Genomic DNA, 15528 nt, shown 5'->3' with positions numbered 1-15528 from the left:
AAACGATCGGACTTTGGTGTGATCATATGTAGGCTAGTCCATTTCAGCGGAACTCCGTTGAAAAGTCCATCAGAGTTCATTCCGACTGAAAGTACAGTCGCGTGTACGCGGCATGAGACTGCAGTGTGTTACAGGGCTGGATCACCGGGTGAAAACAAAGTAGACCCTAGCACACACTATGAGCTCCAGTCGGAGCTGTTGTACTAACCATGCAAAGTTAGTATAGTGACCTCCCCTGCTGAGCTCCTCACCACAACACTCCGATCAATGCTCTCTGACATTGGTTGAGAGCACTGATCGGGAGTCAATCAGCTGGTGGTTTTCAGGCATGCTCATCCAATGGAAGCCGGCTTCTGTCTGACAGAGTGGCATATGCATGGGCCGAATGTTGGCCTTTTTTTTTTTTTAATCGGCTGGTGTGACCCAACATTCAGCCCCTGTGGGGCTTAAAAAATGCCTAAAAAGAAAATGAGTGCAGTATTGGTCAGCTGAAATATATTACATTTTTGGGTTTAATATCGCTTTTTGGCATTCACAATGATGGTGTCTGCCACAGGAAACCTGCCATTCCCTGAACCCAATGTCACCTAATGCTGGAGAGCCCTAGACATTCAGTGACCTAGATCTGCAGCACTCTTTGCAAGCAGTCCATATATAACTAACAACATTTTGATGAATGAACTTACTGCATTATGGAAGCCTGCCCTTGGTGTCAAGACACAGGTAGCTGGGACAAACTGCATTGTGTAAAACTGCAAAACCTCTAAGAGTAGAACTATTTAAGATTACATTTCTTTAAAAACTATAGATTGAACAATGTTTATATCATCATACAGATAGCCCCTAATAATAACAGTACAGCTCAGTTCTCAATTATGGGATCTGTACTCATTTTGCCACTTTTCTATGTTGGCACTTAGACAGCAATAGTAAAATGATCTATATGTACTTACCGGAAAAGCCTAAAAATGGTAATGAGAAAAAATGTAAACACAGGATAATGCATAAAGAGAAAAAACATTTTAACTTTTGTGGACACACAATTTATAAGACAAAATATATGGTATCTTACTGATCCAAAAAGCTGCCATGCTGTTGTTATCTGGTCCTACATCCATGGTAAACCAGCATCTCCAAAAGAAACCCTCATGGTGCAAAAGGGCTGGATCAGACCCCTATAAAAAATGCACAGCATAAAATATAACGGATTTATTGTTATTTCATATACGGTACAAAATATTCAGAAATTAAACATATAAAGCATATCAGAACAGAAGTAGGAGCAGCTACAAAACAGTAACACTAACCTCAACCCCTTGATTTCCTGAGCATTTGTCAACTTCTTTGGCAAGAAGCCAGTAGTCTGATCCAAATGCTACCAAAAGGACTAAAATCCCAAGAGCGCCAAAAAGACCACCAAAAAATAATCCAATGCTTAACTTCATCATCAGTCAGAAAATATTCCAAATCTGGATTTTCCTCGCCTGACCAGGAATACGTTCTCTAGCAGTTTACAGCCAGCTAACTAGAAGACTAAAAGATGGGTAGGGGCTTCTATTTCAGGATTTTGATTAAGCAGCTCTGCTATGTTGCTGTGCTAGGGAGTGTCCAGGCAAAAATAACTGACCTTTTTGTGGAGTCAGGAATACACATCACTCATTGCTAAGGCCTGTTGTATTGTAGAAGAAACAACATCTGTTATCAGAATATAACACTTTTGTCATGTTTGCCACTCAATACTTTTACTAGTTATACAGAGGTGTAAACTGCTATCTGCAATATCTTACAGTAAATGTGTTTTTATCTTATGTACTGTATGTGTGTTTCAGAAAACTTGCCTCACATAAGACGAAACAATATGAATTTTAAAGGTTCAGATGTGAGCTTTTCAGCAAATCACTTACACACAGTACGTATATATCATATTTTTGAGAAGCAGCGGGAAATAAAAAGCACTGATTAAAACCAAACACGCACCAATAGTTTTTATTTTTTGAACAAAAAAAAAAAATGACAGCTCAGATCGGAGCTGTTGAGCTATCTAATGTTAGTACAGCGATCTCCCTGCTGTGCTATTGTGTTCTGACAGGGTGACAAACCCCCCCTCGCCCGCCATTGCCTGAGAGCGCTAATTTGGAGCTGGTCAGCTGCCGTTTTTCCAGCATGCATGTCCGACAGACGTTTCTGTCAGATCGGCTGCCATACACACGGGCCAAATGTCAGACATTTTTCATTGAACCAGCTAGTCGCCCAACATTAGGCCCATGTGTACTAGGCTTAAAGAGGAAGTAAACCCTGATGGGTCTACTTCCTTTTTCATTCCCTGCAAAGGCAAAGCATAATGGACTACTGTGCATCGCATAGTAGCCCATTATGTGTCACTTACCTGACACAGGAGCCAGCGATGTCACCGCTGTCCTCTGTAGTCCGCCGCATCCATCTTCTCGGTGGGTCTCGCAGCTCCGCCACTGTCATTCGGCGAAGCCGCCACTCCCGCGCGTGCGCACGGGAGCCGAGACGCGTGGCATCTTCGTTATCGAGGATGCCACGCTCAGTGCGCCTGCGCGCCGCTGTCTACAGCGCATGTGCCGTAGACAGTGGTGCATGTCTTCGGGCAAATATCTCCTAAACCGTATAGGTTTGGGAGATATTTCTTGGACCTACAGGTAAGCCTTAATCTAGGCTTACCTGTAGGTCAAAGTGGTTTGTAAGGGTGTAAGGGAGGCACAGTGTGTTACACTTTAGAATGTCTGCATCATCTTGTTTGCTGTTGGTTTAATGAACTTGCGTTCTGGGTCCTTAATGTGAGCCATCACCCTTCTTGGCCAGCTTTTGCCATGTTATCCCCCCACTTCTCTCAAAATCACAAACGTACTGTTTTTTTTTTTACTCTATTCTGGTAAGTACTCCAATGTCTCCCCCCCCCCCCCCCCCCCCACACACACACACACTTCTTAGATTCGGATACCCAAGAGGCCATGGGCTATATGCACAGCTGCACCAGATTTTACACTCTCCAGTTTTAGTAAATCAACCCCAATGTTTGCCCTTTCTCCATTCATAGAGGCTGTACTATAGCTCCCCTCAAAGACAAATGATCTATTAACCACATGCCGACAAGGCCATAGCTGAAAGACAGCTACAGCGCGGTCGGCTTATTCTGGGAGGGCGTCCATGGTGTGTGGCATCACGGATCATGGTAAATCGCTAATAGTGATCACTTGTAAACAAACCGGCCTCACGTCATGACGCCGGTTCCTCCCTCCCCTCTCGCAAAGCTGAAAATTGGTCTGGTTAGGAAGGCAGTTTAAATGCCCAGTGGTCAAGTGGTTAATGGAAGATGTGGACTATTCATTCAACCCTCCTGTGATGGCAGTGATTAATACATCACAAGGTCTGCCTCCTGTCAGAGACTGGACAGCGACTGAGCAGCAGCTCAATCATTTTGTTCTTTCTGCTCTCTCCATCTATCAGCATGTCCCTTGTCAGCACATGTACATAAAGCATGCCTGGCTCTCAGCAAGCCCCCTCCCTAAGAGGTTAACCAATTGCTGACCAGCCGCTGTGATTATACGGCGGCAGGTCGGCACGATCCCGCAAACCGTCGTAGCTATACGTTGACTCCTTTATGTGGGATAGCAGGCGCGCGCGCAGCTCGCTGCACTGCGGGGGTGCCGATGCTCGTGGCTGCCAGTCATCGCGATCACAGGCACGAGAGGCAGAACAGGGAGATATGTGTGTAAACACGCACATCCCAGTTCTGTTCTGTGAGTGGAGACAGATCGTGTGTTCCTAATAGCTAGAAATCAGAAATCACAATCTGTCATTTCCTCCCGGTCAGTCCCCTCCCCCCACAGAGTGCAATGATCTAATTCTCCAACAGTTCAACACCTCTGCACAGTGCTCCAATCAACACTGCTATCCAGGGAGCGTGAGAATTGATGATTGGAGCACTATGCAGTGGGCTAGTTTGTACAATTATCGACAGCATTCAGGATTGACCAAAGCCATTACATAGAGGGTAGGAGGATGGTGACCTGTAATGGACACTTCCAATCGCATAGAAATGGAAGCCCATCTTGTTAGCAATAAATGCTGCACACTGCAATCCAATGCAAAATGTATTTTGCTATCAGTAAAACAGAGCATGCACACTTTAACAGAGGTCTCAGTATCCCCTTATGTGCTCTATGCTGTGCTGGGGTGACATTATTCTCATTCCTAAGCAGCATAGCTTGTTTTTGGGATAGTTGCCAATGACGACTCACTGTGCTATGCTGGTTATCGTACCAGGCGTTGTACTGGGTATGTCTATTTGATTTCAGCTGTGGGCAGATGCATCCCCCCAGGAGTGAAGACAAGGACCTTAGAATTTCGGGCAGTAGAATTTTGGGCATTATAACACCCACTGTGTTTGCATATTCCTCCCACTCCCACTTCCCCATGCTTGTAGGTCATTTTTTAATATGTGTATCTATGCATATGAGGTAAAGACCTTAGATTGTAAGCTCCTTGAGGGCAAGGACTGATGTGAGCATAAAGCGCTGCATAGATTGTCAGCACTCTACAAATACCAGTGAAAAACATATATTGCCATGCATTATATAGTGCATTTTTAACCACTTTCCACTCGCGCTGTAGCTGAAAGATGGCTAAAATGCGGGCTTCCAGTGTCGGGAGGCCATCAATAGATGCTCGCTAGCCCCCTGTCCTTTGGACACGGCTGGTCAGAGAATAGGGTAAAGGGCCAATCACAGCGCCCCTTTACCACGTGATCAGCTGTCAGGGAATGACAGCTGATCACGGAAGTAAACAGAAGCTGGCTATCAATTTTTCTTCTACTCACAATCAGCGTGAGGAGAAAAGAAGAAAGCCAGTAACCGGCTTCTGTTACAGGAACATCAGTCCAAACCCACCAGTGCTGTTAATCAGTGCCAACCAGTGTCACCCATCAGTGCCCACCAGTGCCACCTATAAGTGCCCACCAGTGCCACCTATCAGTGCTGTCTATCAGTGCCCATCAATGCCACCTCTCAGTGCCCTTCGGTGCCACCTATCAGAGACCATCAGTGCCACCTATTGATGCCCATCAGTGTCACCTATCAGTGCAGCCTTATCGGTGCCTCCTCAATAGTGCCCACCAGTGCCGCCTCATCAGTGCCCACCAGTGCCGCCTCATCAGTGCCCATCAGTGCCTATCAGTGCCCATGAGTGCAGCCTCATCAGCACACATCAGTGAAGGAGAAAAATTAAGTGTTTGCAAAATTTTATAACAAACTATGAAAAAACCCAGTGGTGATTAAATACCACCAAAAGAAAGCTCTATTTGTGGGGAAAAAAAAAAATATGTTTGGATACAGTGTTGCACGACCGCACAATTGTCATTCAAAGTGCGACAGTGCTGAAAGCTGAAAATTGACCTGGGCAGGAAAGGAGTATAAGTGCCCAGGAGGCAAGTGGTTAAAGCACCAGAGTAAATGTGTTAAAGGAAATGCATGGGCTACATAAAAAATAAACATACATACTCACCTTCATGCTGCAGCATTGGTCTGATGCTGCAGCTGTCCCCTGCCAAGTTCTCAGTCATCTCTGAGCAGAGAGCACTGACTGTCAGTCACCGCTCTCTGCTCTGCCCCTCCAGTGATTGCTGGTGAGGGGGCAGGCACAGCTGGCTTTGGTTCTAAGCTGTGTGCTGAGAGCCAGCAGTCAATCACACCACTGGGTCAGGATTCTTCCAGTGCCTGGAGCAACTCTGTGATATCAGCCGATAGCGACCAAGCGACCAGTAGCCTGCTATAAGCTGACTGTGGGTCACAAAGAGCAAAAGTAAGTGCACTGCTGTGACCCATACGAGAAGTATGACCAAAAAAGCTTTGGCCATACTGCTCTTTGAAGACCATTCTACTGCTTTATAAATAGCCCAATAGACTAAATCACGTTGACTGCCACTGTTAAGCTGTCATTTTAAACATACCTACCAACCAGCTGTCACATTGATATAGGGGCTTTAAAACTTTTGGAGTCACTGACCCAGAAAAACTAGACAGACCAGAGTTTCGTCCTTTGTCTGACTTCCTTACTGCATCCTTAATACAGATGACTGACCAAAGCTGGCCATACACTAGTAGAATTTTGTTGAAAAATGTTTGTCTTCAGAATGTTCATTTGAATTTTTTAATCATCAGTGGGGTCAAATGGGCATATGTTTTTGGCTCCAGTGATGAGAAAGAGCAGGATGGAAAATATTTCTTGAACTAATGAATTTCTAACATTGAAAGAGGTTTTCATTAAAGTGACATTAAAAGTTCAATTAAAAAAACAAACAAATATGTTATACTTACCTACTGTGCAGGGGTTTCGGGTCCCCCGCTCCAAGCTCCCACCTTCAGCCAGTGCCCACAATAGCAAGCTGCTTGCTTGCTCCTGAGCCCCGCTCTATGCATCCATAAGGCAGACAGAGCTGTTGCACATGCCCTGTCCCGCCCCCCGATCTCTCCTCATTGGCTCCCTGGCTGTGATTGACAGTAGCAAGAGCCAATGGCTCTTTCAGCTCAGTTCAGCTCTTGTGCACATTACTGGCACTCAGGTGAGTATTAGTGGGGGCGGGGCTGCACAAAGAAGGAATAGAATGAATAAAGGTAAAAAACCTTGAACCTTTAAAACCACTTTAAATCACTAGTTTTGTAAGTTTATTAAAAGTTAGCAGCTACAAAAAGTGTAGCTGCTGTCTTTTAGTAAACAGGCAATCACCTGTCCTGCGGCTCAGCCATTGTGGCTATCCAAAGCCTCACTCCTCTCCCACTCCTCTCCGTGGTGCTGGCATTATAAATGTGGGCATCTGGCTGTGACAGCCGGGCGCACTGTGCATGCGTGAGTTGCGCTGCACTCTCTTAGTGGCCAGGCAATCTTCTGGAACCTGTGATTTGTCCCAGAAGATTACAGAGAGGGAGGGGGAGAGGAGGAGTCACCTAGGCGGCGAGGCGACAGAAGGAGGAAGTGGGACAGGAAGTACCTGTCAAAACTAGGTACCCACTGCCCACCCCCCCCCCCCCCCCCCCCCAAAATGTGGCATGTAAGGAGGCGAGGAGTGCTTAAAGTGGAAGTTCCACTTTTGGGGGAAACGCCGCTTTAAGGAAAGCCCATTGATTCCAAAATAAAATGTAAAGCAAAAGAGTTAAAAGCAAACAGTTTTTGAAGTACTTTAACCACTTGTTGCCTGCCCACTGTCAAGTGATGGCTGGGTGGTGCGGCTCTCGTTCTGGGTGGATGTCATATGACGGAAGAGAGGGCAGCTCTACTCCATGGGGCAGTGCTTTATTTAGCGAGGACTCAGGTAAGTGTTTATAAATGGCCAGGAGGAAACATACATCGAAAGGTTTTTGGATTTACTAAAACTGGATAATGCAAAATCAGGTGTAACGCTACATAGAAACCAATCAGCTTCCATTTATTTTGTAAAACCTTATATAAACAAGCTGAAGTTAGAAGCTGATTACTTACCATGCACCACTGTACCAGATTTTTAACTCTACAGTTTTAGTAAATCAAATCAAGCTGAGGTCAGTTGGCACGGACCATAGGGTGAGTACATGGATTGAAAACTGGCTACAAGGGTGAGTACAGAGGGTGGTGATAAATGGGGAGTACTCGGAATGGTCAGAGGTCGGTAGGGTTCTGTGCTGAGACCAATCCTACTTAGTCCGTTCATGTGTGGCCAAGTCTGTTAGTTCAGAAAGTCTGTCGGACCTCTGCCGAAAGTCCATCAGGAAGACCGTCGGACCTAGTCCGTCGAAAAAAGTCCGGTTGTGTGTACGCGGCATTAGATCGGCAAGGATGTAGAATTCTCTTCCACAAGCAGTGGTCTCAGCGGGGAGCATGGATAATTAAAAAAAACTATTAGATGGGTATCTTAACGATCACGACATACAGGGGTATACAATGTACTATTAACTTAAAAGCACACACACAGGTTGAACTGGATGGACTTGTGTCTTTTTTCAACCTCACCTACTATGTAACCCTTTTGTGATCAGAACCAAATTGTAAATTGAAATTGTAAGACAACACATTTTAAATTGTGCGTTATTGCTGGCGTTCGTTTTAAAAAAATGGATATAGTGCATACACTGATCAACCATAATTATGGAAACATAAAATATTCTAAATGTTTAAACTCGCGCTGGTGGTGTGACTAATATAACAATAGTAATGGATGAAAAACAAAATAGAATATAAAGTGCAGCTGCTGTACACAAGGTGCTATTCACTTGGCAAATAAAATAAAATAAAATATGAACTACAGCGCTAGCAAACATAGCATCAATGCATGAAATGAAAAACAATAAAAAGTGAATGTCCATATAAAGTAACTGATGTGCTCCAATCCAAAATAAGTGCAAAGTTTTTGAGGTGCACCAAATACCCCTCATGTGTCCCCTCTCACTGGATGTAATGGACCCCTAGCTTTTCAGTCTAGGGGTCACTTTGGGCTTAATAATGGTGGCCAGGGATGGCAGCTTTAACCACTTGCCGCCCGCCCTATAGGCAATTGACGGCTGCAAAGTGGTTGCATAATCCTGACCGGACGTCATATGACGTGATCAGGATTATGAGCCGCTGCGCGCCCCCGGGGGCACGCATCGCGGCGATCGTTGTTGCGGGGTGTCAGTCTGACACCCGGCAACTACGATCTCGGTAAAGAGTCTCCGTCGGAGACTCTTTACCACGTGATCAGCCGTGTCAAATCACGGCTGATCACAGTGTAAATGGGAAGAGCCGGTGATCGGCTTTCCCTCACTCGCGTCTGTCAGACGCGAGTAGAGGAAAGCCGATCGGCTGCTCCTCTGACAGGGGGGGTCTGTGCTGATCGATTATCAGCACAGCCCCCCAAGGATGCCCACACTGGACCACCAGGGACGCCACCAGACCACCAGGGAAAAGGTAATCCTCCCTAGACCACCAGGGATGCCAGTCAGCACAATGGATGCCAATCAGTGCCCATAATGGATGCCAATCAGTGCCCACAATGGGCATCACTGATTGGCATGCATTATTGTTTGGCACTGATTGGCATCCATTACTATAGTAAAACACCAATGCCGCCTATGAGTGCCCACCTGTGCCGCCTATGAGTGCCCACCTGTGCCGCCTATGAGTGCCCACCTGTGCCGCCTATCAGTGCCCACCTGTGCCGCCTATCAGTGCCCACCTGTGCCGCCTATCCATGCCCATCCATGCCCATCTGTGCCGCCTATCCATGCCCATCTGTGCCACCTATCCATGCCCATCTGTGCCGCCCATCTGTGCCGCCCATCCATGCCTCCCATCCGTGCCAGCTATCAGTGCCAATTTGTGCCACCTATCAGTGTCCGTCCGTGTCGCCCATCCGTGTCGCCCATCCGTGTCACCCATCAGTGCCACTTCATTGGTGCCACATTGGTGCCCATCAGTGCCGCCTTATCAGTGCCCATCAGTGTAGCCCCATCAGTGCCCATCAGTGAAGGAGAAAACGTACTTATTTACAAAGTTTTGAAACTGAAACCAAAAAAAACGTTTTTTCTCAAAATTTTCGGTATTTTTTTATTTGTAGCGCAAAAAATAAAAACCGTAGAGGTGATCAAATACCACGAAAAGAAAGCTCTATTTGTGGGAAAAAAATTATAAAAATTTCATTTGGGTACAGTGTAGCATGACCGCGCAATTGTCATTCAAAGTGCGACAGCGCTGAAAGCTCAAAATTGGTCTGGGCAGGAAGGTGTTTAAGTGCCCTGTATTGAAGTGGTTAAAATCAAATCATCAGGCAGGTTCCACTTGTTATAGATACTCAGCCAAGGTATTAGTACCCAAAAACGGAATGAAAGGAAGGGACTATAGTTTGGCAATTGATTTACTGCGCATAAAAAAAATGAATACTTACAAGAAGCAAGATAAAATTCGGCATAAAAAGTCAGAGAGCTGTGAGTACAAAAACCACCGATAACCGGAAGTGATGTCAGAAAAGCTCAGGAAATGACGTCTACGCGTTTCACCCTCCCACAGGGCGTCAAGGACCTCATTTCTATAAATACAGAGGGGGAGCCACCTCACCCTTTGAGAAAAAGAAACTAGAGGTAGGTGTGGCGCTGTTCATTTAAATAATTTGTGATATAAAGATGTGCCTAGTACAATTAATTAATATAGCTTGTGAAAAATAAATAAATATTATTTTATTTATTTATTTTTCACAAGCTATATTAATTAATTGTACTAGGCACATCATTATATCACTAATTATTTAAGCTATTTAAATGAACAGCGCCACACCTACCTCTATTTTCTTTTTCTCATCTTTCTACCCCACTTAGGTGGGAGTAATCAGTAGGGGCAGCAGTTCTTTATATATGTAATTTGATTTTACACATTTATTTAAATTATATTATTTTTTGCTGGTACTTAATAAATCTTCCACTGTGCGGAATCAAACAATTTTTCTTCACCTCACCCTTTAGTCACCAATCAAATTGTGTACGGTGGCCATTTTGTCGGTGGGACAAGAAATGTCACCTTTATGGATGGAGCAACAACCATAGAAGGAACTGATGGCCATATTAATGGTTGGATATAAAATTTGTTGTGATTACTATGAGACTACAAAATTTACGTTAATCCAGGTTGTAACATTATAAAACATGAAACATAAAACAAAAATGGCTTTGTTAGGGGAGTGTCTTATGCCTACATATGTTTGTTAGTAAGTGTCCCTCGGTCCCATCTCAAAATGTTGGGAGGTATGCATCAATGTAGCCTATCAGTGCCTCCTCATCAGTTCTGCCCCATCAGTGCCCATGAGTGTAGCCTATCAGTGCCTCCTCATCAGTTCTGCCCCATCAGTGCCCATGAGTGTAGCCTATCAGTGCTGCCTCATCAGTGCCCATGAGTGTAGCCTATCAGTGCCGCCTCATCAGTGCCCATGAGTGTAGCCTATCAGTGCCGCCTCATCAGTTCTGCCCCATCAGTGCCCATGAGTGTAGCCTATCAGTGCTACCTCATCAGTGCCCATGAGTGTAGCCTATCCGTGCCGCCTCATCAGTGCCCATGAGTGTAGCCTATCAGTGCCGCCTCATCAGTGCCCATGAGTGTAGCCTATCAGTGCCGCCTCATCAGTGCCCATGAGTGTAGCCTATCAGTGCCGCCTCATCAGTTCTGCCCCATCAGTGCCCATGAGTGTAGCCTATCAGTGCTACCTCATCAGTGCCCATGAGTGTAGCCTATCAGTGCCGCCTCATCAGTGCCCATTTTTACCTACAGGTAAGCCTATGAGGGTGGCAGCGATTCAGCCACGATCCCAAGACTCCCAGGTGTGAATTGTGCCTCAGTGGTGAAGAAATCTCACTCCATTCAGTTGTCCATGGATTACTTCCTCCGGATCCATAACTGAAGCTCCGTCTGTAGCTCCATATAGGGGACGAGTTTGCAGGAGCCTGTGCATTGCACCATTGACACCCACATAACAGCTGCAAAGCTTGTTTTTTATGCATGTTTTTTTTTTCCAATTTGGGTGCATTTCATTTCTACAAAACGTGGCACATGCCTTTAATAGGGGGAAAGGGGGCGGAGCTACACCCACATCACGTTTACAAATCTTTATTCCACCCCAAATTGTTTTCTCCAAGTTCTATCATTCTCACACCCCTAATATGATACCACTTCATTGGTAACTGCCTTAATGGACTCTAGGAGTCACCTTGCCCCTGCCATGACGCACAGCTACCACATAACAAGAACACCAGAACACACTTCCTGCTCGCTTACGTCAGCACAACACCTCGCAAGCGCCTAGCTACATCGCACATGACAGAACACCGGCTGCAGCAGCAAGTACGCATGCGCTACGTTTTCGGCTGTTTCCGCCGGGGCACTCGGAAGTTTCCGGGCTTGTGCTTGATTGCGGTGGCTGTGTTAGGACGTGCTGCATCGGGGGGTGCTGCGTATGGATGATGGAGAATGGGGGCTGCCGAACCAACGAGTACGCCGAATGGGCGGGGCTTACAGCAGTATCTGCACGTGGTGGGCTTTTTGGTGAGTGAGATGTTGTTGATGGACATGGGGGTGGGCTGTGTCCATTGGTTAAAGGTCAGTAGCAATCTAATGACAGGTATAGCAGCTGACCACACCCTATAGTACTATCCCAATGGACAGTCTCCTTTAGGAACACAATATTGTCCAGTCTGGTCAGCTATGTAGTGCAAGGACTAGACAGATTTCATATACATTCAATGGATTGTCTGTTTCTGCGTATAGTCTGGTGTCTGAGATCTAATACGCTGCCCATACACTGTGCAATCTGATTGTACAATCTGCTTTCAAACTGCCATCAACTATGCTGTGCCTGATATGAGAAAAATGGAATGCATTGTTTAGATCTGAAGGAGATCGAACAATCTGATGGTGTAGTATAGTGTATGGGCGGATTTCAGGCTTGTTTACACTATGTGCGGTAACCTGATTATTATTATTATTTTTTTTCTTTTGTTGCACGAAAAACATCTCAGGTCGTTGCTAGGGTACATAGAATGTGATTGTTTGTTTTCCATAATTGCACCATCATTTGGCGGTGGTGTGCAGACATCATGACGTTTTGTCACACTTCAGTAAAGTGTGATGAAGCACAAAAAACGCTGTGTACCAAGTTTAACCACTTCAGCACCGGAAAGGTTTTACCCCCTTCATGATCAGGGCATTGGTTGCGATACAACACCGCGTTACTTTAACTGACAATTGCACGGTCGTGCTGTACCCAAAGAAAATTTGTCTTTTTTTATATTTTTTTTTTTTTTTTTTTTTTACCCACAAGTAGAGCTTTCTTTTTGTGGTATTTGATCACCTCCTGCAGTTTTTATTTTTTGCGCTTTAAACAAAAAACAAAACAAAAAAAAAAAACATAAATTTTGAATGGGAAAAAAAAACAATTCTTTTTACTTTCTGCTATAAAACACATCTAATAAAAATATGAATTTCTTCATAAATTCAGCCCAATATGTATTCTGTTTCATATTTTTGGTAAAAATCCCAATTAGCATATATTGATTGGTTTGTGCAAAAGTCATAGTGTCTACAAACTAGGGGTAGATTAAAGAGGAAGTAAACCCTGATGGGTTTACTTCCTCTTTTTTTCCCTGCAAAGGTAAAGCATAATGGACTACTATGCATCGCATAGTAGCTCATTATGTGTCACTTACCTGACACAGGAGCCAGCGAAGTCGCCGCTGATCCCTGTAGTCCGCCGCGTCCATCTTGCTGGTGGCGTCTCGCAGCTCCGACCAATGACAGCGGCGAAGCCGCGATGACGTCACTCCCGCGCATGCGCACGGGAGTCGCGCCTCGCAGCTCCGCCGCTGTCATATGGCGAGTCCGCGATGACGTCACTCCCGCGCATGCGCACGGGAGTCGACAAATTTGGCAAATCCATTCTTGGATTTGCCGCATTTAGTGCGCATGCGCGCCGCTGTCTACGGCGCATGCGCCGTAGACAGCGGTGCCCATTTTCGGGCAAATATCTCCTAAACCATATAGGTTTAGGAGATATTGCTTGGACCTACAGGTAAGCCTTAATCTAGGCTTACCTATAGGTCCAAGTTGTTTGGAAGGGTTTACTTCCTCTTTAATGTCATTTTTTGTTTCTTTATTTTTTCACTAATGGCAGGGATCAGCGATTTTTAGCGGGACTGCGACATTGCAGCAGACAAATTGACCACTTAGGGCTAGTTTATACTTGCTTCAAAACAAGGCTTCGGACAGGCTTTGTTAAAGCTCTCTGAACAGCAGTCAAAGCTCCTGCCACTAAATACAATGGTTAGCTTACAGTCCTGTTTACACCCGCTTTTGCTTGGTGCTTCGACAAGGCTTCAGTGGGGCTTCAAGCGACCTTTGCCATAGCATAGTTGCCAACATTGTAAAAAAATTAAAAAAATTAGGGTCACTTTTTTGGCAGTAGGCGGAGTCACATAACTAGGGGGTGGGACATGTGTTTGTAGTCGTGGCACAGAAAAAAATGCGGTGCTCGCTGCACCGAAAAATGGTTTATGCAAATAGCAGGCGTGGGTCAAAGGGGGGTGTCATTAGAGTCTAAGCCCTTGTACACACGGTCGGAGAATCTGTTGGAATGAGTCTTATCGGACCGTGTCGTCAGATAATCCGACTGTGTGTGGTATGCATCGGACTGAATCCGTCCGAATCTCCGTCCGAACCAATTTTCCAACATGTTGGAAATATTTCCCGACCAACTGGACCGGACGGACCTAATCCGATCATGTGTAGAGCATTTTCATCGGACCAAGTGCCACGCATGCTCAGATCAAATTCCTACATCAAAGCTATTGGCTACTAGCCTGAATGTAGTCCCATCGTAACGAAATTACATCATCACTTTCTGAAAGATCGAATTTTTCGCCAACTTGGCCCGACTGTGTGTATGCAACAGTTTCCGACGGATTTGGTTGGCAAAATCTCTGACTGTGTGTACGTGGGCTCAGAGGGATGGACTGACAGCAGGCCCAGATCCAACACCACATTAGAAATGTGTATTCCAGAGTTTAACAATCACCAGATAAAGATACTCCAAACACCTGGTGTTAGCGCTTCAATCATCCCGGCGCCATGATTGTTATGGTATCAGAACGATTGAAGTGCATTATTTCTATTATTACATTGTAATATAAAATGAAATCATTCAACTCACCATAATGCACAATCGGTGTGTCACCTGCCACATCGCCTGTCCCCAGCAGAGTCCTTCCTTGCATCAGGTGCCCAGGATGTACAGGAGTAAAGTGCGGAATGTATGGCGGTGGGTAATATGTACAGAAGAGGAGTGCGGTGTGTATGGCAGTGGGCAGTATGTACAGGAGAGGAGTGCGGAGTGTATGGACATGTGCCATATGTACGAGAGAGGAGTGCGGAGTGTATGGAGGTGGGCAGTATGTACAGGAGAGGAGTGCGGAGTGTAGAGGTGGGCAGTATGTACAGTTGAGGTGGATAGTATGTACAGGAGAGGAGTGCAGAGTGTATGGAGGTGGGTAGTATGTACAGGAGAGGAGTGTGGAGTGTATGGAGGTGGGTAGTAGGTACAGGAGAGGAGTGCAATACCACCTCCTGATAGTCTGTCAGCCACTGCTATACCACCTTGGTGGTGGGGCACTCCAAAGGTTGTAAGGGGCCACTCTGGCGGTACTAACTTGGAGCCCCTTACATCCCCCTCCAGAGTGCCCCCTTTGTACTACTGTACTAAGGGGCACTCTGGAGAAAGTAAGGGGAGAATGTAATAGGGGACTCTGGAGGAAGTAAGGGGGCACTCTGGAGACCTACAGATAGTACCTCTAGAGTGCCCCTGCAGAGAGTCCTGAGGAGTGATGGGCATTAATCCATGCCAGGTCAATTTTAGGAAAAGCAGAGAATCCCATCCACCTCATGGCTGTCCTATTCCAGTCCTGCTTGCTCTCTCCCTGCCACAGCCCTGACATAAGCCCAGTCCAGCCTGTGGTGTATGTCCCC

At 45.7% G+C, this 15528-nt stretch overlaps 2 protein-coding genes across 2 annotated transcripts in view; one reads left to right on the top strand and one right to left on the bottom strand.

Annotated features, from left to right (window-relative positions):
- The window catches only part of TMEM182 (transmembrane protein 182), a 36234-nt gene extending 34679 nt beyond the window's left edge, over window positions 1-1555 (bottom strand). Inside the window, exons 1-2 of the mRNA XM_077482675.1 lie at window positions 1308-1555; window positions 1073-1175 (exon numbers count right to left, since the gene is read on the bottom strand). Coding sequence (XP_077338801.1) covers window positions 1073-1175; window positions 1308-1448 — 244 coding nt within the window. The 5' untranslated portion in view covers window positions 1449-1555. The remainder of the gene's footprint in view (window positions 1-1072; window positions 1176-1307) is intronic.
- A 10306-nt stretch (window positions 1556-11861) lies between these two features.
- Window positions 11862-15528, top strand: part of SLC67A2 (solute carrier family 67 member 2) — a 29608-nt gene continuing 25941 nt past the window's right edge. The window contains exon 1 of the mRNA XM_077482674.1: window positions 11862-12057. Within this exon, the coding sequence (XP_077338800.1) occupies window positions 11983-12057 (75 nt within the window). The 5' untranslated portion in view covers window positions 11862-11982. The remainder of the gene's footprint in view (window positions 12058-15528) is intronic.

This window comes from Lithobates pipiens, unplaced genomic scaffold (assembly GCF_037356315.1).
Source record: "Lithobates pipiens isolate NorthernLeopardFrog02 unplaced genomic scaffold, aLitPip1_a1.2 Scaffold_16, whole genome shotgun sequence".
Taxonomy (NCBI): Eukaryota; Metazoa; Chordata; class Amphibia; order Anura; family Ranidae; genus Lithobates; species Lithobates pipiens.
This window is presented reverse-complemented; position numbering and strand designations above follow the sequence as displayed.